The sequence below is a fragment of the Anomalospiza imberbis genome, chromosome 2 (assembly GCF_031753505.1).
Source record: "Anomalospiza imberbis isolate Cuckoo-Finch-1a 21T00152 chromosome 2, ASM3175350v1, whole genome shotgun sequence".
In the NCBI taxonomy this organism is placed as follows: Eukaryota; Metazoa; Chordata; class Aves; order Passeriformes; family Viduidae; genus Anomalospiza; species Anomalospiza imberbis.
The window spans coordinates 112316891-112332257 of NC_089682.1; the positions used below are offsets into that span (position 1 = coordinate 112316891).

General features: G+C 39.3%; 1 protein-coding gene across 1 annotated transcript; it reads right to left on the reverse strand.

The window, feature by feature from the left end:
- Window positions 1-5026: 5026 nt before the first annotated feature.
- Window positions 5027-14954, reverse strand: CD99 (CD99 molecule (Xg blood group); the record flags this gene model as incomplete). The annotated part of the gene is made up of 8 exons (XM_068180437.1): window positions 5027-6912; window positions 9472-9528; window positions 10258-10368; window positions 10884-10925; window positions 12324-12395; window positions 13767-13799; window positions 13949-13990; window positions 14903-14954. Coding segments are annotated over 8 exons (435 nt in total), but the record flags the coding sequence as incomplete, so codon positions are not given.
- Window positions 14955-15367: the final 413 nt, after the last annotated feature.

The following is a 15367-nucleotide window of genomic DNA, read 5'->3' on the forward strand; positions in this document are numbered from 1 at the left end:
AACGCTCTGGATCCACCTCCTTCCCAGAGGGGAAAGACAACCTGTTTGACATCCTTGCCTCCAAAGTAGGGTGTGGTGCTGTGGGAGCTCAGGTAGCTTGTAAGAGGAGACTGTCTTTCTCTGAAGCATGCTTGAAAGAATCACTCAGGTATACTCTGTCCTCAAAGCAGCATTTTCCTGCTTGTTTTTTGGCTTAGCAATAACAGCTGATAAAAGCAATCCTGTCAGACTTAACCCCTCACTCAGGCCACCAAATTAAGGAAGTGGATGGAGGTTAGGAATCCACTTTGCAGCAACTTGGAATTGGCTACAGAGAGATGACAAGAAAACCTAGTTTTATAAATTTAAAATGTGATGTTGGACTACCGAGCTGAAGCATGCTCCGCTCCCCAGTAGATGCTTATCTTCAAAGGTAAACATTTCCCATCATGACTGTTTCCATTGATCTAGATTGTTAGTTTCTTGGGTTTTTTTTAATATAAATATCCATGCATATCCTTCATGGGAAGAGATGTCAGATAGTGCTGTGATGGTACAAAGCTTTGGAAAATGAAAAAAATCATGCATCTATCTGTCTATGGACTTACTTTTAAATTACTGATGTGATTTAAATCCAGTTTTGCCATAGCATCATAGCTATCTCAGGCTTCTTTTTAGCAAACACATGTGCCTGCAGTCTTGTCCTTTGAACTGGATTGCAGCCATCACCCTGGTGCCCAGCACCAGCAGGGTGACTGGCATGCATCCTCCCTTGTGCTGGGGGATAAGCTGCAGGGGGTTTTGTCAGAGCTGTTTTGTCTAGGGCAGCAAATAGCTCAGGACTCTGCTACCATGAGTGGCCAATCTGAGCACTTGTGGTGTTGCTGGGTGATTCAGTCTGATGTTGCTGCCCCCAGCTGCATTTCTGTTGAGTTACCCAGAGCATACAACTGAACTCATGTTTTTATGGTAACTACAAAAACCAGATGCAACATAAGATGGGCTGATAGAACTTGGTGGTACTGGGTCCTCAAGAAGCTTGATGTTCAAGTAGGTCAACTGCCTCCCTCTCCCTTGTCCAAATTTGAACCAGCAGAATGGATTATAAAGGTCTGGCTTAAAGCTACTAATAGAAGCTCTAAAGTTCAATTTGGGTATCATCATTCTCCATGTCAGGGCCTATTGCTCAGTCTTAGAACAGTTAAAGACATTTATGCTGAAGAGATGACTTTTTCAGTCAGTTAAAACAAGAATTATACCATGAAATGAGCAATCCCATAAATCCACTGGGTGGTGGTTTTTGGTTTTTTTTTTTTGGTTTTTTTTTTTTTTTTTTCCCAGAATGACAAAAGCAGGCCCACATGTGCTGATCTTCACACAAGTGATGAATTTGCCTGAAGGGAACAGGAATGTTGGCAAGGTTAGGTACTAGTTCCAGGCATGTCCAAACAGCTCACACGTGTTCAGTAACTTTACTTCAAAACAGTTGTTCCTGCAAGTGAAGCCTTCCCAAAATGCATTGTCTCACCCGCCTGCTGATACAACTTCATTGTGATATTGAATGTTCTCAGATGAAGTTTGAAGATGATGCACATCTTGTTCAGTTCTTCTGCAGCCAGCAATTTCCCTGTCTAGCTCAATAACAATACGACAGTGGGTGGCACTGGAAGGAGTGGATCTGGTGGAGGAGTCAGGATGTCTTGAATGCCTTATCTCCCTCCTGTTCTTGGGAACATTACAGGAACTTCCTAATCTTGGTGCTGTCAAAAACAGACAACAGCTTGCCCAAGACAGCAAGTAAAAAATACTGTATATTAAAAAGAAATATATGAGCTAATACCTGACCATAAATAGCAGTTTTAGCACTTGAAAAATCATTGACCCATTTTTTCTGCATAAAGTAAAGCAAAGTTCTCTCTGCTATTCCCCTGACAACGTGGATTATTGCCTATGTTTTTTTACTTGTCTTTTTAAGGAAAACTCCAATATTTTAGAAACTCAAATGGAGGTAGAAAATGAGCCAGTGTATCTGTCTATCCTCTAAACCACATACTTTTACCTCATCAGGCCTCTTTTAGAGAAGACAAGCTAAAAGGGAACAAGAGTTCAGTCACAACTCATCACAGTGTCAGCCCCATCTTCCTGGGGGCAGAGGTCAGACATTGCTCTCTTTGGCATGGGTAACCTGCTGTATGTGTCTATTGGAGATGAAAGAACTGAATTATACACTAGAACTACTTGGGAATGCCACTAATATCCTACACTACTCATCTTTTTTAATGAAAACAGATGTACTTTAATTAAAATATTGAAGCATCCAGTAATATAAGCTATTAATTTAAATGTAAGCCAAATACACAAGTGAATTGGTGATTGGGAAAACTGTGGGTTTGCTCCATTTAAGTCAATTTCACATTCCTAATAATCTCTTTACTTCCTTTTAAATGTGTCTTTATATCTGTGTAACAGGAAAGAGCAAAAAGGAAGTAACATTTTCAACTTGTCTCTCAAGTGAAAAACACACATAAAACATGTGGTTGAGATGGTGGCCTAAGTAAGTGAAAAAAAAAAAAGGCCAACACAGAAAAGCAGCCTTGAAAGTCCAATTCAGCCCAAGATATACTGAAAACTGAATGCACTAAAATGTTTTCCTTAGCATTCAAAATTTGGCACAGATACTGATATATGCACAAATAAGATCTACAGCAAAAAGCTGCTAAATGTTATGCTTAAGATTTGCTTGCTTTCATTTGCACAAATCCAATTAATTCATTTTGATCTTTGAGTAAGTATTTGAAATGAACATTGCATTTGAAAACCATCAGAACATTTTCCATTAATAGAATTAATAAACTGCCACTGCAGCTACCTTGTAGAAGCTAAAGTGATGTATTTTTCTACAACAAGATCCTGCTTTGATTATTTTTCCTACTACTACTGATAGTAACTCCTCCTCATCCTCAAAGTGATGTCTCAGGTTTTAGCTTTTCCATTTTTCAGATTCTGTACTACTTTAGTGTGTGGGTCTGGGCTTCATATAAGGGGATAGTAAGCTCTCTTCACAGAGTAGGTAAATGAAACAATTCCTTCTCTAGCTGAGGGACCCAAGGACAGCTGATCCAGATCTCAGGCCAGAGAGCATAAACAGTGGAATGAAGAGAGAAAAACAAGAAAGATGGGACTTCATGGGCTAAAGCTGTAATTGGACAATTAGCTCCAATATGCTAATGGACCAAAACTGGTAAAAGTGTGAGACCCCATTACTGGTTGTCCATTTTTTGTGACCATTTTGGGCTCACCTGGGTGTAGCCCTGGCTGGGCTCTTGTGCTGCCCAAAGTGGACCTATTGAGGCTTCCTAATAAATACCTACTTTATTCTTTAGCTCCATCTAGTCTCTGTTCTAGATCAGCCTTCACAAAGCATCAAAAGGAGGCAGACTAGAAGAATTGGAAGTGAAGAGGGTGTGCCACAAGGACAGTACAGCGCTCTTTGTTGCCATCCATTTTAACTCAGTTTGATGGTAAAAGTACCTCACAGGGATCAAGTTGCAGTTTGGACCTAGGAAGGACAGTATTTTTCCATTCCACTGCACAGTCTGATTGAAACGTGTATAGAAACTACATTATTAATTCCCACATCTGAAAGTCAGTGGCAGTTCATATGGCCATGATGGGCAGCAGCTGATCTGTGGGACTTGACTTCAGAACTACTTCAGTAGAGTGGTGAATAATGGTTAACTGATATTTCCTGTCCCAATGTGTGGGAGAAATAAAAAATTAGAATATTTAGCTCTGTAATGTAATGACAGTTGAGCAAGAAATAAACAAGGTCAAAGTTTCTGTGGGTAGTGAGGCAAATAGCAATGTAACAATTAATACCCCACAAAGGTGAACTGCTATGTTTTATCCCATAAACTGGCACCTTCTCACAAGAGAACAGACTGAAATTCCAAATCTGTTTAACCTTTTATATCCAGGTGGCAGCAGCCAGGCTTTCTTCTTTCTTCCACAACATCAGACTGTGAAACCATAACTGGATAAATCAGTAAGTTAGAAAAATCAGTAAATTTGGCAAGTCTTGCTTTGCTTTCTCATTCATTCATCAGAAGGTAAGAGAACACACGGTCCTGCAAAAGTGTCTACTGCTCCAGGATCTGATGATAGTTGGATGAGGATTAAGTTTGCCCATACTTAGACATCTAAGTGCATCTTTTCACTAGATCCTGTGTAACGAGCGCAGATCTCCAGAACGGTTTGGATGGATGAGAGATCTCTGAAGTCAGGTCTTGGAAGATGTGGTTTATTAAAAGGGGGAAAGGCCCTGCTTGGAGTTGCCAGGCGCAACTCGTGGCAGGCCCAGGGGGAGAGGGAGAGAGAGAGAGAGAGGGAGCGAGGGTTCCGGGTGAGGGTCCAAGAGAGGAAGGTCCAAGAGAGCGTCAGGTCCCTCGGGCACACCTTATCAGGGGGCTTCAAGGTGGGCTGGAGCAGGACTTGGGCCAATGGGGTCACAGATACCTGATACTTCAGGGGAGGGTCACAGGTGTGGGATGAACCATACATTGGGGGTGAGACAGAGCAATCCATTTGACCCTTGGACCTATCTGCAGGTAAAGGGCGTTGTTTAATCAGAAAGGGGGATTGCTTTCAGCCTGGCTATACTATTGTTTTCTAGTTATTCAGTAGTCAAGGTTTGCTATTTCAAATCTAGTTCTCATCTCAATGTCTGTATTTTCCAAATCTTTTGCCAGGCAATCATATTTATAAGGTTTTCCTATTTCATCTTCCCCAACAATCCTGGGTTACCAAATCTTTTTCTTCATCCTGTCCTTCACACAGATGGATGGCACACGCAGGTAAGCATCTCCTGTAAGCAGCTCAAAGCTTTGCTGCTTTGGCCAGCTTCATTCCAAAATGATTAAAACGTCTGTATGAAATAAACCTGAGCTGCTGATGGATCAGGTAGGCAAAATATTTAAAGGATCCTTCCCTAGGTGAGTGAGCACCAAGTTTTTTATTTTCAGAACTACCGAGAAGAAAAACACATAAACCTTTTTTTAAAATTTATTTTTAGAAAAATCACAATGTTGATAGATCTTAGTAAGTAATTTTTAGGCTCACAAAAGCTGAAAAAGGATTCAAGAGTCTTGGTTAACTACAAGCTAGTTTGAGCTCCTCCTGCCATTTTATCCCTAACAAACAATGAATTATTTTTATTTACTCTACGCTTGGCATAGATATATCTGTTTATTCATGTAGGCAAGCAGTACATTTCTTTTCTTTGTATTTACATAAATCAAATGTTTATGTAAGAATCACTCTTTCACTCTCAAACACACTTAAAGGCTTTAGCACTTTTATACTAAAAGCAGACATGGGGCAAAAAGAGACAAATTAATTCCTTAAGAAAATACTAAAATTTGTGTAAAGCTTTGTTGCAAGCTAAGAAACATGTACAAGAAATTCTTAAATGAATTACCCTTGGCATAAATTCATATTTGAATGTACAGACATATTTACAGGTTTAAAATCCAAATTCATTAATTTCTAAATTCTAAGATGTTCCATGAAATGTCATCTTCCTGTAGAACTTTGTCAGGTGTCTGAAGCCCATTAATAAGACACGTATGGTAAACTGCATGAAAATTTAAAGCAACTAGAATGAAAACCAACAAAACTGGTCAGACCCTTCCTTCCTGACAGAACTAGCTATTATTCCAGATTTAGTCCTTTATAGCTGTTGTGAGTTGTAGCTTTCCATGTTTCCACAGGTCCTTGAAACCTTCCTGTAGCTTTCAAGAGCCACAGCATGGGTCACAAGTGCTTTCAGAGGAAGATGCAACCACAGGTGATCACCCTAGGGGGAATCCTTCACAAGTCCAAAAGCACTTCTCCCGTGTTTGCTATTTCTACTGTTCAGTGGATGCCTGTAGAAGGAGGTTGCCTTGTTCTGGTCAGTCTTGCTGTTTGCAGTTTGGAACTGTGGTACTGTTTCTGTCCCGTACATGTATGATAAACCTTCTGAATTTAACACTATTTTTACTTAAGCTTTTGGCTATGGAAGTCTGAAGGTGTTAATCCCCACTCCCAAGTACTTCATCCACAAGTGTTTAGATGATGCCAAACATCCATGTCACCAGAAATACAAAGTCCAATTATGTTTCTGATCTGCAAAACAGGCTTTTCCACAACTGACCAGCTCAGTACTCACTAAGCAGGAAGAGCCAGAAAGGATGAAGGCTCGGTGTGCATTAACTTTGGGTTTTTCTCAATCTGTACCAGACAGATGCAATGAAAAAAAATCTAAAAACAAACCAGAATTTTTGTCTCCTGAATGCTCAAGCACAAGCATCTCTTCCATGGCAGCTGGCCCAGGCAGCTACACAGATTGGATCAGCAGCACCCACACCCAGATGCACCATCCATACACAGTGAGCTGTTTGCTTTCAGGTGCCCACAACATACACCAAGTTGGTTGGTTGCTTGGTCCACTCACTGAGTCCAGGTTATTTAAAAAAATGTTTGTATTGCCTGAGAGCAATAACATAACAAAAACCATAATTGCATATTGGTTTTGGAGAGGTAAGGAAAAGTTAAACACTGAATGCACTTGAGACACACCTATTTGTCAGAGGAGTCAAGGAAAGAATGTAAAGGCACAACATACTTCTACACTCCTGTCATTAAGGCCATGTATTGGTGTGCAACAATGCTTCACAGGGCTAACCACACAGAAGTACTCAGGTCTAAGTCATAGTCTCAGAGGTGTTTCAAACAAGAGCTGTTTTCTTATGAAACTTCGGGCTCTGCTGTTTGTTATGCTTTTTTTGTTTCCTTTTTTTTTTTTTTGGCAGAATGCAGGTTGCTTATCCAGTTCCAAAGACCTGTTCTTCACCACTCTTTCTTTAATTTAGTTCTCCAGAAGTGTGCGCTGAACTGAAAAGTGAAAAACAATTCAAGATTAGTGCACTATGCACTTAGCATACAATGCACTTAGCATACAATGTAAGTTATACATTACTATGTAACAGTTTATGCAGTCAACAACTTTCAGCAAATTTAGGAAAGCAGAGGCTTGATTCTGTGAAGCCGATAGGCTGCATAGCAAGGGATATTACACTCCAGCTTTCTCACTCAAATAACCACATCCTACTACACACAGGGAAGCTATCTACATTTGCAGTGTAACCCAGCACTCAGTTCAGGCTTGCAGTTCTTGCAGATGCAAACAGGCTGCTCATACAAAAAGTAAGCTACTGAAAGTAAGCCCCTAAGTTCAGGAAGTCAAAGATAGGTTTACATAAAATTTTAACAACACAGACCTATTCTGCTATGCCATTTGACATGGTTTAATGAGACACTGCTTCTAACTGCAAGCCATGTAGGTATATCTATTACCAGAAGCAGATCTAACATCTGCTGAGTCCCACAAGTAGTATCAGGAGCAGCACCATGATGACCATGGCTGCCTAGTCTCTGAGCTCAACACATGATCACACTTGTCTGCAAAATTTAACAGCGGTATGAAATCTGGGACATAATATGACTGACATTAATATGTAGGTAGAAGTAAGCATATCTGATAACATCCCAAGTGTGACTTTACTGGTTAAAATAAGGTATGCATCATCTGATGGATTTCACTTTTGAGCTGTGGTGAATCTTGGCCAGAAATTTAGCATAACCCAACTACAGCCCGTATTTTAACTCCCTTTGGTAGAGGACTTTGAATGATACTGCTTGCTTCCCTAATGCACAGCTGAAATGAGGATAACTGAGTCTCTTCAGTCCTTACAGCCAATCACAATAAAATGTTTTGTACTGGAGAGTTTTATATATTTAATAGCTTAAAGTTTTATAAAGAAGATAATGAACCAGATCTAAGTTTATAACAGATTAAATACCTGAGAGAAATAAGGCATAATTATTTAATTTTAAAAAATCCCAGAAATGGTTCTTCAGGTTTAAGATTAAACTCACAGAACATACTGCAAATATACACTGCTTTGAGATTTTGATACTCAGTACTTCAAAACTAATGAACTTCAGCATGAGGTTAGAATGCTTCTTCCGTTGTTGACCAGCCACAAAGGCTAGAAGGCCAAGTTTTCACCTATACCACTTCCTCCAGCTCTATCCATGGATTCCTGGAGTTTATCATCTGCTCCATCAGTCAAATCCCCTACACAACCATACATCTAAGGTGAGGTTCTCAGTGTTTTTTGCTTTAAAAGAGATCCTTCCACAGCTCTCACCTTTGTAGAAAGATTAATTGTGTGATGGTTCTTTCATATAAGAATATTCTCTGTTCACAATAGAGAACGCTTTAATTACAACATGCTAGTGAGTTCAGTCCTCTTTGCCTCCAGTGTAGTTTCATCTCTGTCAACATCTCACAGATTTTTTATATATATTCTTGCAGTGTTCTGTATCAGTTTATAATTAGAAAACATTTCAGATTCTAATCAGAAAAAATATACCCTAATAAACTTCCAACTAATGTTATTCATCACACTGATGAAGCAGGCCTGTGTTTTCACAATTGCCTTTAATTTCATTTTTGCAGAGAAAATTCAGTTCTTCACTTTCTCTAAGCTCCTACATTTCAACGCATTCTCAAGGCAATAAACCAATCTGTTCAATAAAAAAACTCAGGAAAAGTGGTGATATTGTCAGAACTGAATGCTTGATTCAGTTCTAACTTTGTTGAGATGGTAAAATCATAGATTCACAGAACCATTTATGTTGGAAATGATTTTATATCATCCATTTTAACTCTTACCCTAGGACTGCCAAGTCCACCACTAAACCAGGTCCCTATGTGCCATGTCTATATATCTTCTAAATTCCTCCACGAATGACAACTCCTCTGTTTTCCTGAGGAGCTTCTGAGCAGCCTGTTCCAATGCTTGACAAACCTCTTAATGAAGAAATTTTTCCAAATATCCCATCTGAACCTCCTCTGGCCAAGTTTGAGGCCATTTCCTCTTGTCCTATCACTTGTTACTTAGGAGAAGTGCCTGACACATCTGGCTACAACCTCCTTTCAGGTGGCTGTAGAGAGTGAAAAGATGAGCCTAGTCTTCTTTTCTCCAGGCTAAACATCTCCAACTCCCCCAGTCACTTCTCATAACACTACAGACTCTTCCCCAGATCAATTACCCTTCTCTGGACAGGCTGCAGCACCTCAACGTCTGTCTTGGAGTGAGGGACCCAGAACTGGACACAGTGCTTGAGATGTGGCCTCACCAGAGCCAAGTAGAAGGGGACAATCACAGCCCTGGTCCTGGTGGCCACACTATTGCTGATAGTAATATCAGCACCGGCCTTCTTGGCTACCTAGGCACACCGTTAGCTCATATTCTGCAAAAAACTGTTAATTATTTTTAAACAAAACAGCACAATTCATTTTCTCCAGTATGTTAGATGTCAATAAAGTGCATTTAATAGGATCCTCAGTGAAGAGCTGATCTTCCATCTAGATTCTTGTCTTACCAGGTGGCTCAGATTGTGCTCCTCTGTGGCTATCCATATTCACATTCTCTTCATCTGCTGGGAAAAAACCCAGATATTTAACATTAAAATTTTCTTTTATTTGAGGTTCTTGGTAAATGGAGATAATTTGAGAGAAGAAACAGCAGTGAAAAAATGGGCTACTGATAGTACTCGAGTTGCCCTGTTTTGTCTGCACATTAATTTTAACATAGAAGGTTTCCAAACTTCCCAAATTACAAAACAGCAGCGCCTGGCTGAATGATTGCTCTATCCCTTCACTATGCAGTCAGAAAGACTGAAATAGACAAAACCAATCATCCTATCATCCACAGTACTCTCAAAGTTCTCTGATCCAAGTTATATCTTATTTAGGTAGAAAGGAAGCAAGCAATAGATAACTGCAGAAGAATAATTTGGGGAGGAATATTGGACTAAGTTAAAAACTAGAAAGTAGGCAAGCATCTTGTGAAGACATAAAGGCAAAATTTACAAAATTAGAAAATACAAAGTATTTTTCAGCATGAAAAATCTCTTATCCCGACCTTTACTTGATTCTCTTTAAGTTTTTTTTGCAGTCTTTCCTGCTTATTTTTAGCCAGAAAAGTATGGTTTTTGGCAAGGAATTCATCAGTCTTAGATGACTAGTAGAAAGTTTACTCCCTGTGAACCTAAATTCACTGGGTTATTACAACTACCTTATGCATAGGATCAATTTATAGTCCACATATAAATATAAAAATGCTTCTCTTTAGACAGCAGGAAACAAAACTGATTTGGAATTCTTACCGCTTTGCTTGAAACAGAGTTTCTTCTTCTGGTAAGCAATGAAACTAGCTACCGATGCAACTACTGTAGCACCCACAGCACTTATAATTCCAGCTATTGCTCCCTGAGAAGCTGAAAAAACAAAGATGTTTATAAACATTTTCCAGAACTGAAAGCCACGTCAAAGTATTGTCTCAAAGTAAACACTGAACACTTCCAAAAAACATTAAACTGAAATTACATGAAATTGTAATAATCAACTCTGTGCACAATGGAAAGTGAATCCTTTCATTTTATAACCACTGATTTCTTAGCAATGCCCACTGTTAAAGAACTTAAGCATGCCTGTTTTAAGTTGCACTAATTAAAAAAGCAACTCTTTCATATCCATATCTACTTTGTATGCATGCAATCACTGCACCAGCATCTCTGAGACCTTAACACTTAGGAATCATTTGTAACATAGAAATGTTAAAGGACTATGGAAGCAAAGCTTAAAAATAAGAATTCCAGATTGCACAAAAGCTTTTTAATTGTAACCCACTCCCAATAGTGACCATTTTAGCAGAAGATTAGCAAACAGAAACCTCAAGAAAACAAACTTCATACATCTAAACACCATCATACACACACATTAATGCATTTACCCTCCTCGTCTTGGCCAGTTTTTGGAGTTGGACCCTTCCGTTCTGTAAAAGTGAATGGAGAGATTACATTTTATATGTCTAAAGAACACTCATATCATAATTGAAAAACATTCTGTCAATTAATTACGCAAAATTAAAACCCATCTATTATAATCATACAGTGCTAAACTGCACTGAAACTTTCTGTTTTCAAAGCATGGCTCAGTGTGGTGCCAACTCCAGCCTTGAGTGATCAGCTAATAAAGCTTGTGAAATCTGGTTTAATGAGCCTATGCACCACCACAGAGAACACATACAATTTCAGAGTAATATTCAGCTGTATTTCCATGGAACCAATTATCTTTTCCTAAAATCCCAGCCTCATCTACTAAATACCTTTGCAATCCTCTTCACAAGCAAGCCAGAAATTCTATAAATACTAACTCTATTTGTCACTGTGCAACTCGTACCACTGAGGGCAGGAACCTGTACAGATGCAACCACCACACAAGTCTCCACAGGTGTTTCTTGCCCCTTCCAGTTTTGAAGTACTGCCCCAAAGGAACCTTGGAAGGAGGAAGCTACCCATAAAGTGGCATCAGTAGTCTCCAGCCAGGATAACTCTCCAGAGAAGTCAGTAACCATTAGCACATCCCAAACCCCACCAAGATACTTAAACTAATTCTGATCTGGAAATAGTGAAACTGCAGTAACGCACTAATTAGACATAGCAAATTACCAAAAAATGTTTGGCAAGCTAGGAAATGGTTTTACGCTGCTCAGAGTATAGAATCACATGGTGGTGAAGGGACCTTAGGGATCACTGAGCTTCAAACCCTCTGCCATGGGCAGGGACACCTTCCACTAGACCAGGTTGCTCAGAGCTCCATCCAACCTGGTTTGAACACTTCCAGGGATGGAGCATCCACAACTGCTCACCTCCTCACCTGCCTCACTACCATCACTAAAGAAGTAGAAGACTAAGGATCACCGTGAAGTGTAAAATCAGTTCATCCTGTGGGACAAAGGAAATCTTTGAGCACATAAGGTGGACCCTCTTCTGGCCCACTCCCAGGCCTCCTACCTACAAGAACTAAAAGAAACTAAGAGTATGTCACAAAAGATCCAAAATAGCACTTGGATGACCTTAAAAACTATGTTCATGGTGGATTTTGAAGTAAGTACTGCATTCACATTTCAGTTGTAGAAGCCATCTTTCTTAGCATATGAGTAAAAAATCACTGAAAACTTTTGCTCTAGACCAGCCCCTTAAATATGTGGGGCTTCTTTTTGACAGAGACAGAACACATTACTTTTGAACTTGAAAGTATGCTCTTAAGTTTCAGATACCAGAACCAAATGCATTACAATTTAGAGCATGTCTAACCAGCTTGTGAGCAAGCTTTAATCAAAAGCTCAGGTAGGCATAGAAACAATAGGAAGCACAACCTGCTATCTTACCATTGCTGCCACTGCCATCACTTCCTCCTCTTGGGGAACTGCCATCCCATAGATCTGAATCATCAAATTTGTCTATAAAATAATGAAAATAACATTACCACATTTTAAGTTCAGTGAATAAGACACACCAAGGTATATAATAACATGGAATTTTTCTCAAGACCATTCAACTGAATTTGTGGTGGTTTTAGGCTCAGTACCAGAGTCAGAACATTTAACCTTCTAAAAGCCCTCACGATGTCACATCCCTTCAGCTCAGCACTACAGAGTTTGACAGCAGCACTCCTTTCTCTGGACTTCCTGAACAACTGAGAGAAGTCAGTGTCCAAGAGCAGGTAGTACTGCACAAATCAGGTTAAGCAAGCAAAGAGCCCTATAAGCTGCTTGACTCTAATAGCCCAAATCTCACTGTCCTGTGACAGCAAAGAAACAATGTGGACAGAAAAGGACCATTTTCTTTCAAGGGTGCAACTGTGAATGATTCTTCAGAGCTGGGTCTCTAAGTCTCAAACAGTCCAAATGTAATTCCCTTCTCTGATTTACTGCAGGACACTGAAGTAGTCCCTCTCCATTTCCAATGAACCCTACCTCACGGAGCCCTCCTGTCTCCCTCATGGCACCTTCTTCTCCTTCCCTCTGCTGCCAAATGAATATTTAGTTTACACAATGCAAATCAGTTTTTCAGGCAGAAAAACTAAAAGTATTGCATCAGAGGATGTTTTAGTTGGGTGCCAAAAGCACTGCACTGAGGCATGCAAGAATCAAATTCAAGTGTCTCCTGCAAATCAGGTGAAAGACCAAGTACTGAGGCTTGCATTCCAGGGCTGTTTACTACCATGTTTGTGAATAATGGCATCATCACATCTGCATCCTTCTGAATCTGTTTTGTTCTGGGTTAGGCAAAGACAGAGAGGACCTCTAAAGCAGAACAGGCAGCAAAGGACATGTATTTTAAACCTATCTTTCAAACACAAATAGATGTATTTCTTAATGAGGCCTTTAAATAAAATAAAAAAAAGAAGCGACCCTTTAACTTGGAGCTTTCCCTTTAATTTAGATCCTTTAAGAATAAAGATCATAGGCAGTTGCTACTTACTTTTGAGCATGACTAGAAGGGATTCAGTTTGTAAAGAAAGAACGAACGCAATTCAATACATGGTTGCCTCGCCACAGGCAGCCAAGAACAACACTGCCCCAGGCACACACAAACACTGTCCTATCCTGCTTCTTCCCCACATCATCCTATTTTTAAGTGAAAGTGACTCAACAGGTTTGTTATGGAATTTCCAGCTGGTGCAAAGCTTATTTGCAAGACAACTTTTTCTCAATCTTCAGTGTTTGATGTATGTCACACTTGACATACCTAGCAGGCAATTAACAAGGATCAATTGTTAGAAGTGTAACTGAGACAGTAAAACCAGGAGTTTGTACTAGAAGCCTTACCAGAGCCTTTAGGTTGATCTTGCTTGGGGTTATCTAACCACGGAAGAGAGATTTAGGGAAAAAAAAAATAGAAAATGTTAAGATAACAAAACCAGACTATAATACAGTAATGTTCAAAGGGACTAGGAGAGATTAACAAATACTCTTTTACTGTTCAGAAATTCCTGTTAGATCAGTCTTACCAGTGTCTCTAGGACTTGTAGAAGGATGTGGTTTGGGATCACCTGTAGACAAATAAGAGAATAAACTGAGCAAAATTACTAGTGTGAAGAAACCAAAAGCAGAGCACGGAGTAACCTTGAAAGATGATCTGACCTAAAACATGATATCAAAACTTCCCCATGTCATTTTCCTTTCATTAGCTAATGCTGTATTTCTTTGGTTATCTTAGCTAAATGCTCTGTTTTAATGCCAATAAGGGCTTTCCTGCTACATTAACCAGCATGTCAGATCCTTGCTAGGATGGAACATACACAGAAAAACTCAAGTCTTATTCAACATTTTAGCTTGCACATCTGATTTCAAAGGCTGAGTTTCTTTAAATTTTTCTACCAGGTATAGATTACTTGGCTGTTTTCTCTTTTAAAATTACCAGGTTTTAACCAAATACAAAGCCTGGTACCTCACTTGAAAAACAGACAAAATACAGAGAATAGAACTAGACTAGGTCCCCACAATGACATTTCATTCGGCTCGCCACAAAATAGGAAAATCAGAGATCTTATAAATTATCTCTGTACAGTTTTGTCAAAACCTTCACATTAGAAAAAGTACTTTCCTTCAAATTATTTATGACAGATTAATGTTTCCTTGTGCTACTAAAAATACTTCTTCAAATGGGAGAGATTACTTTGGAATTGACATTTACTTCCATAAGTAATACTTTATGGAGTTAGTGCCATCTAGTGAAAAAACAGCAATGAAACAAGTAGAAGTTGGCTAAAAAATGACTGGAATCCCTCCAGTGTTTTTGAGCCAGAACCTTAAGATTAACCAACACAACTAGACTGCAGGTATTTTTATCGACAGTCTGCTACCTTAATCAACTCAGTTGCATATTATACTTAGGTTGTAAAGGATGGATAGACATTGCACCAGGTACATTTGAGCAGTATCCAAGAAAATATGATACTTACCAAAATCAAGAGCATCGGACAAGTCCAAATCATCTACAAAGAAAGAAGGTAAGTTTTAAATGTAATGCAAAATCTAAATTTAGACTACTTTTTAAACAAAATGGACCTCACAACGTTTTCTCCACAAATGAAAGACATGCTCACTCATCAGTGACTCACAGAAAAGCCCTACAAAGTTACCAGGCATTACCTGCCAAGCGACTTGCTGCTTTTGGAGATGATGGGACCTGTCAAGGGCCTGCTCAAGGTGAGCAAGCTCCAAACATGTAAACTGAAAGTCAAGGGAAGGCATTTTCACAGGGTTTTTAAGCTTGTGAAATCACAAAACACATCTCTGAGAGCAGATTCCAAAATGAAGAAATCCTTTTGCCGTTAGGGAGCTGCTTTCTTTTATAGAAATATCACAACCCTGTGTGTCACTAAATTGAAAAATTCAGGATCTCAAATTGGTAGGTATACGACACT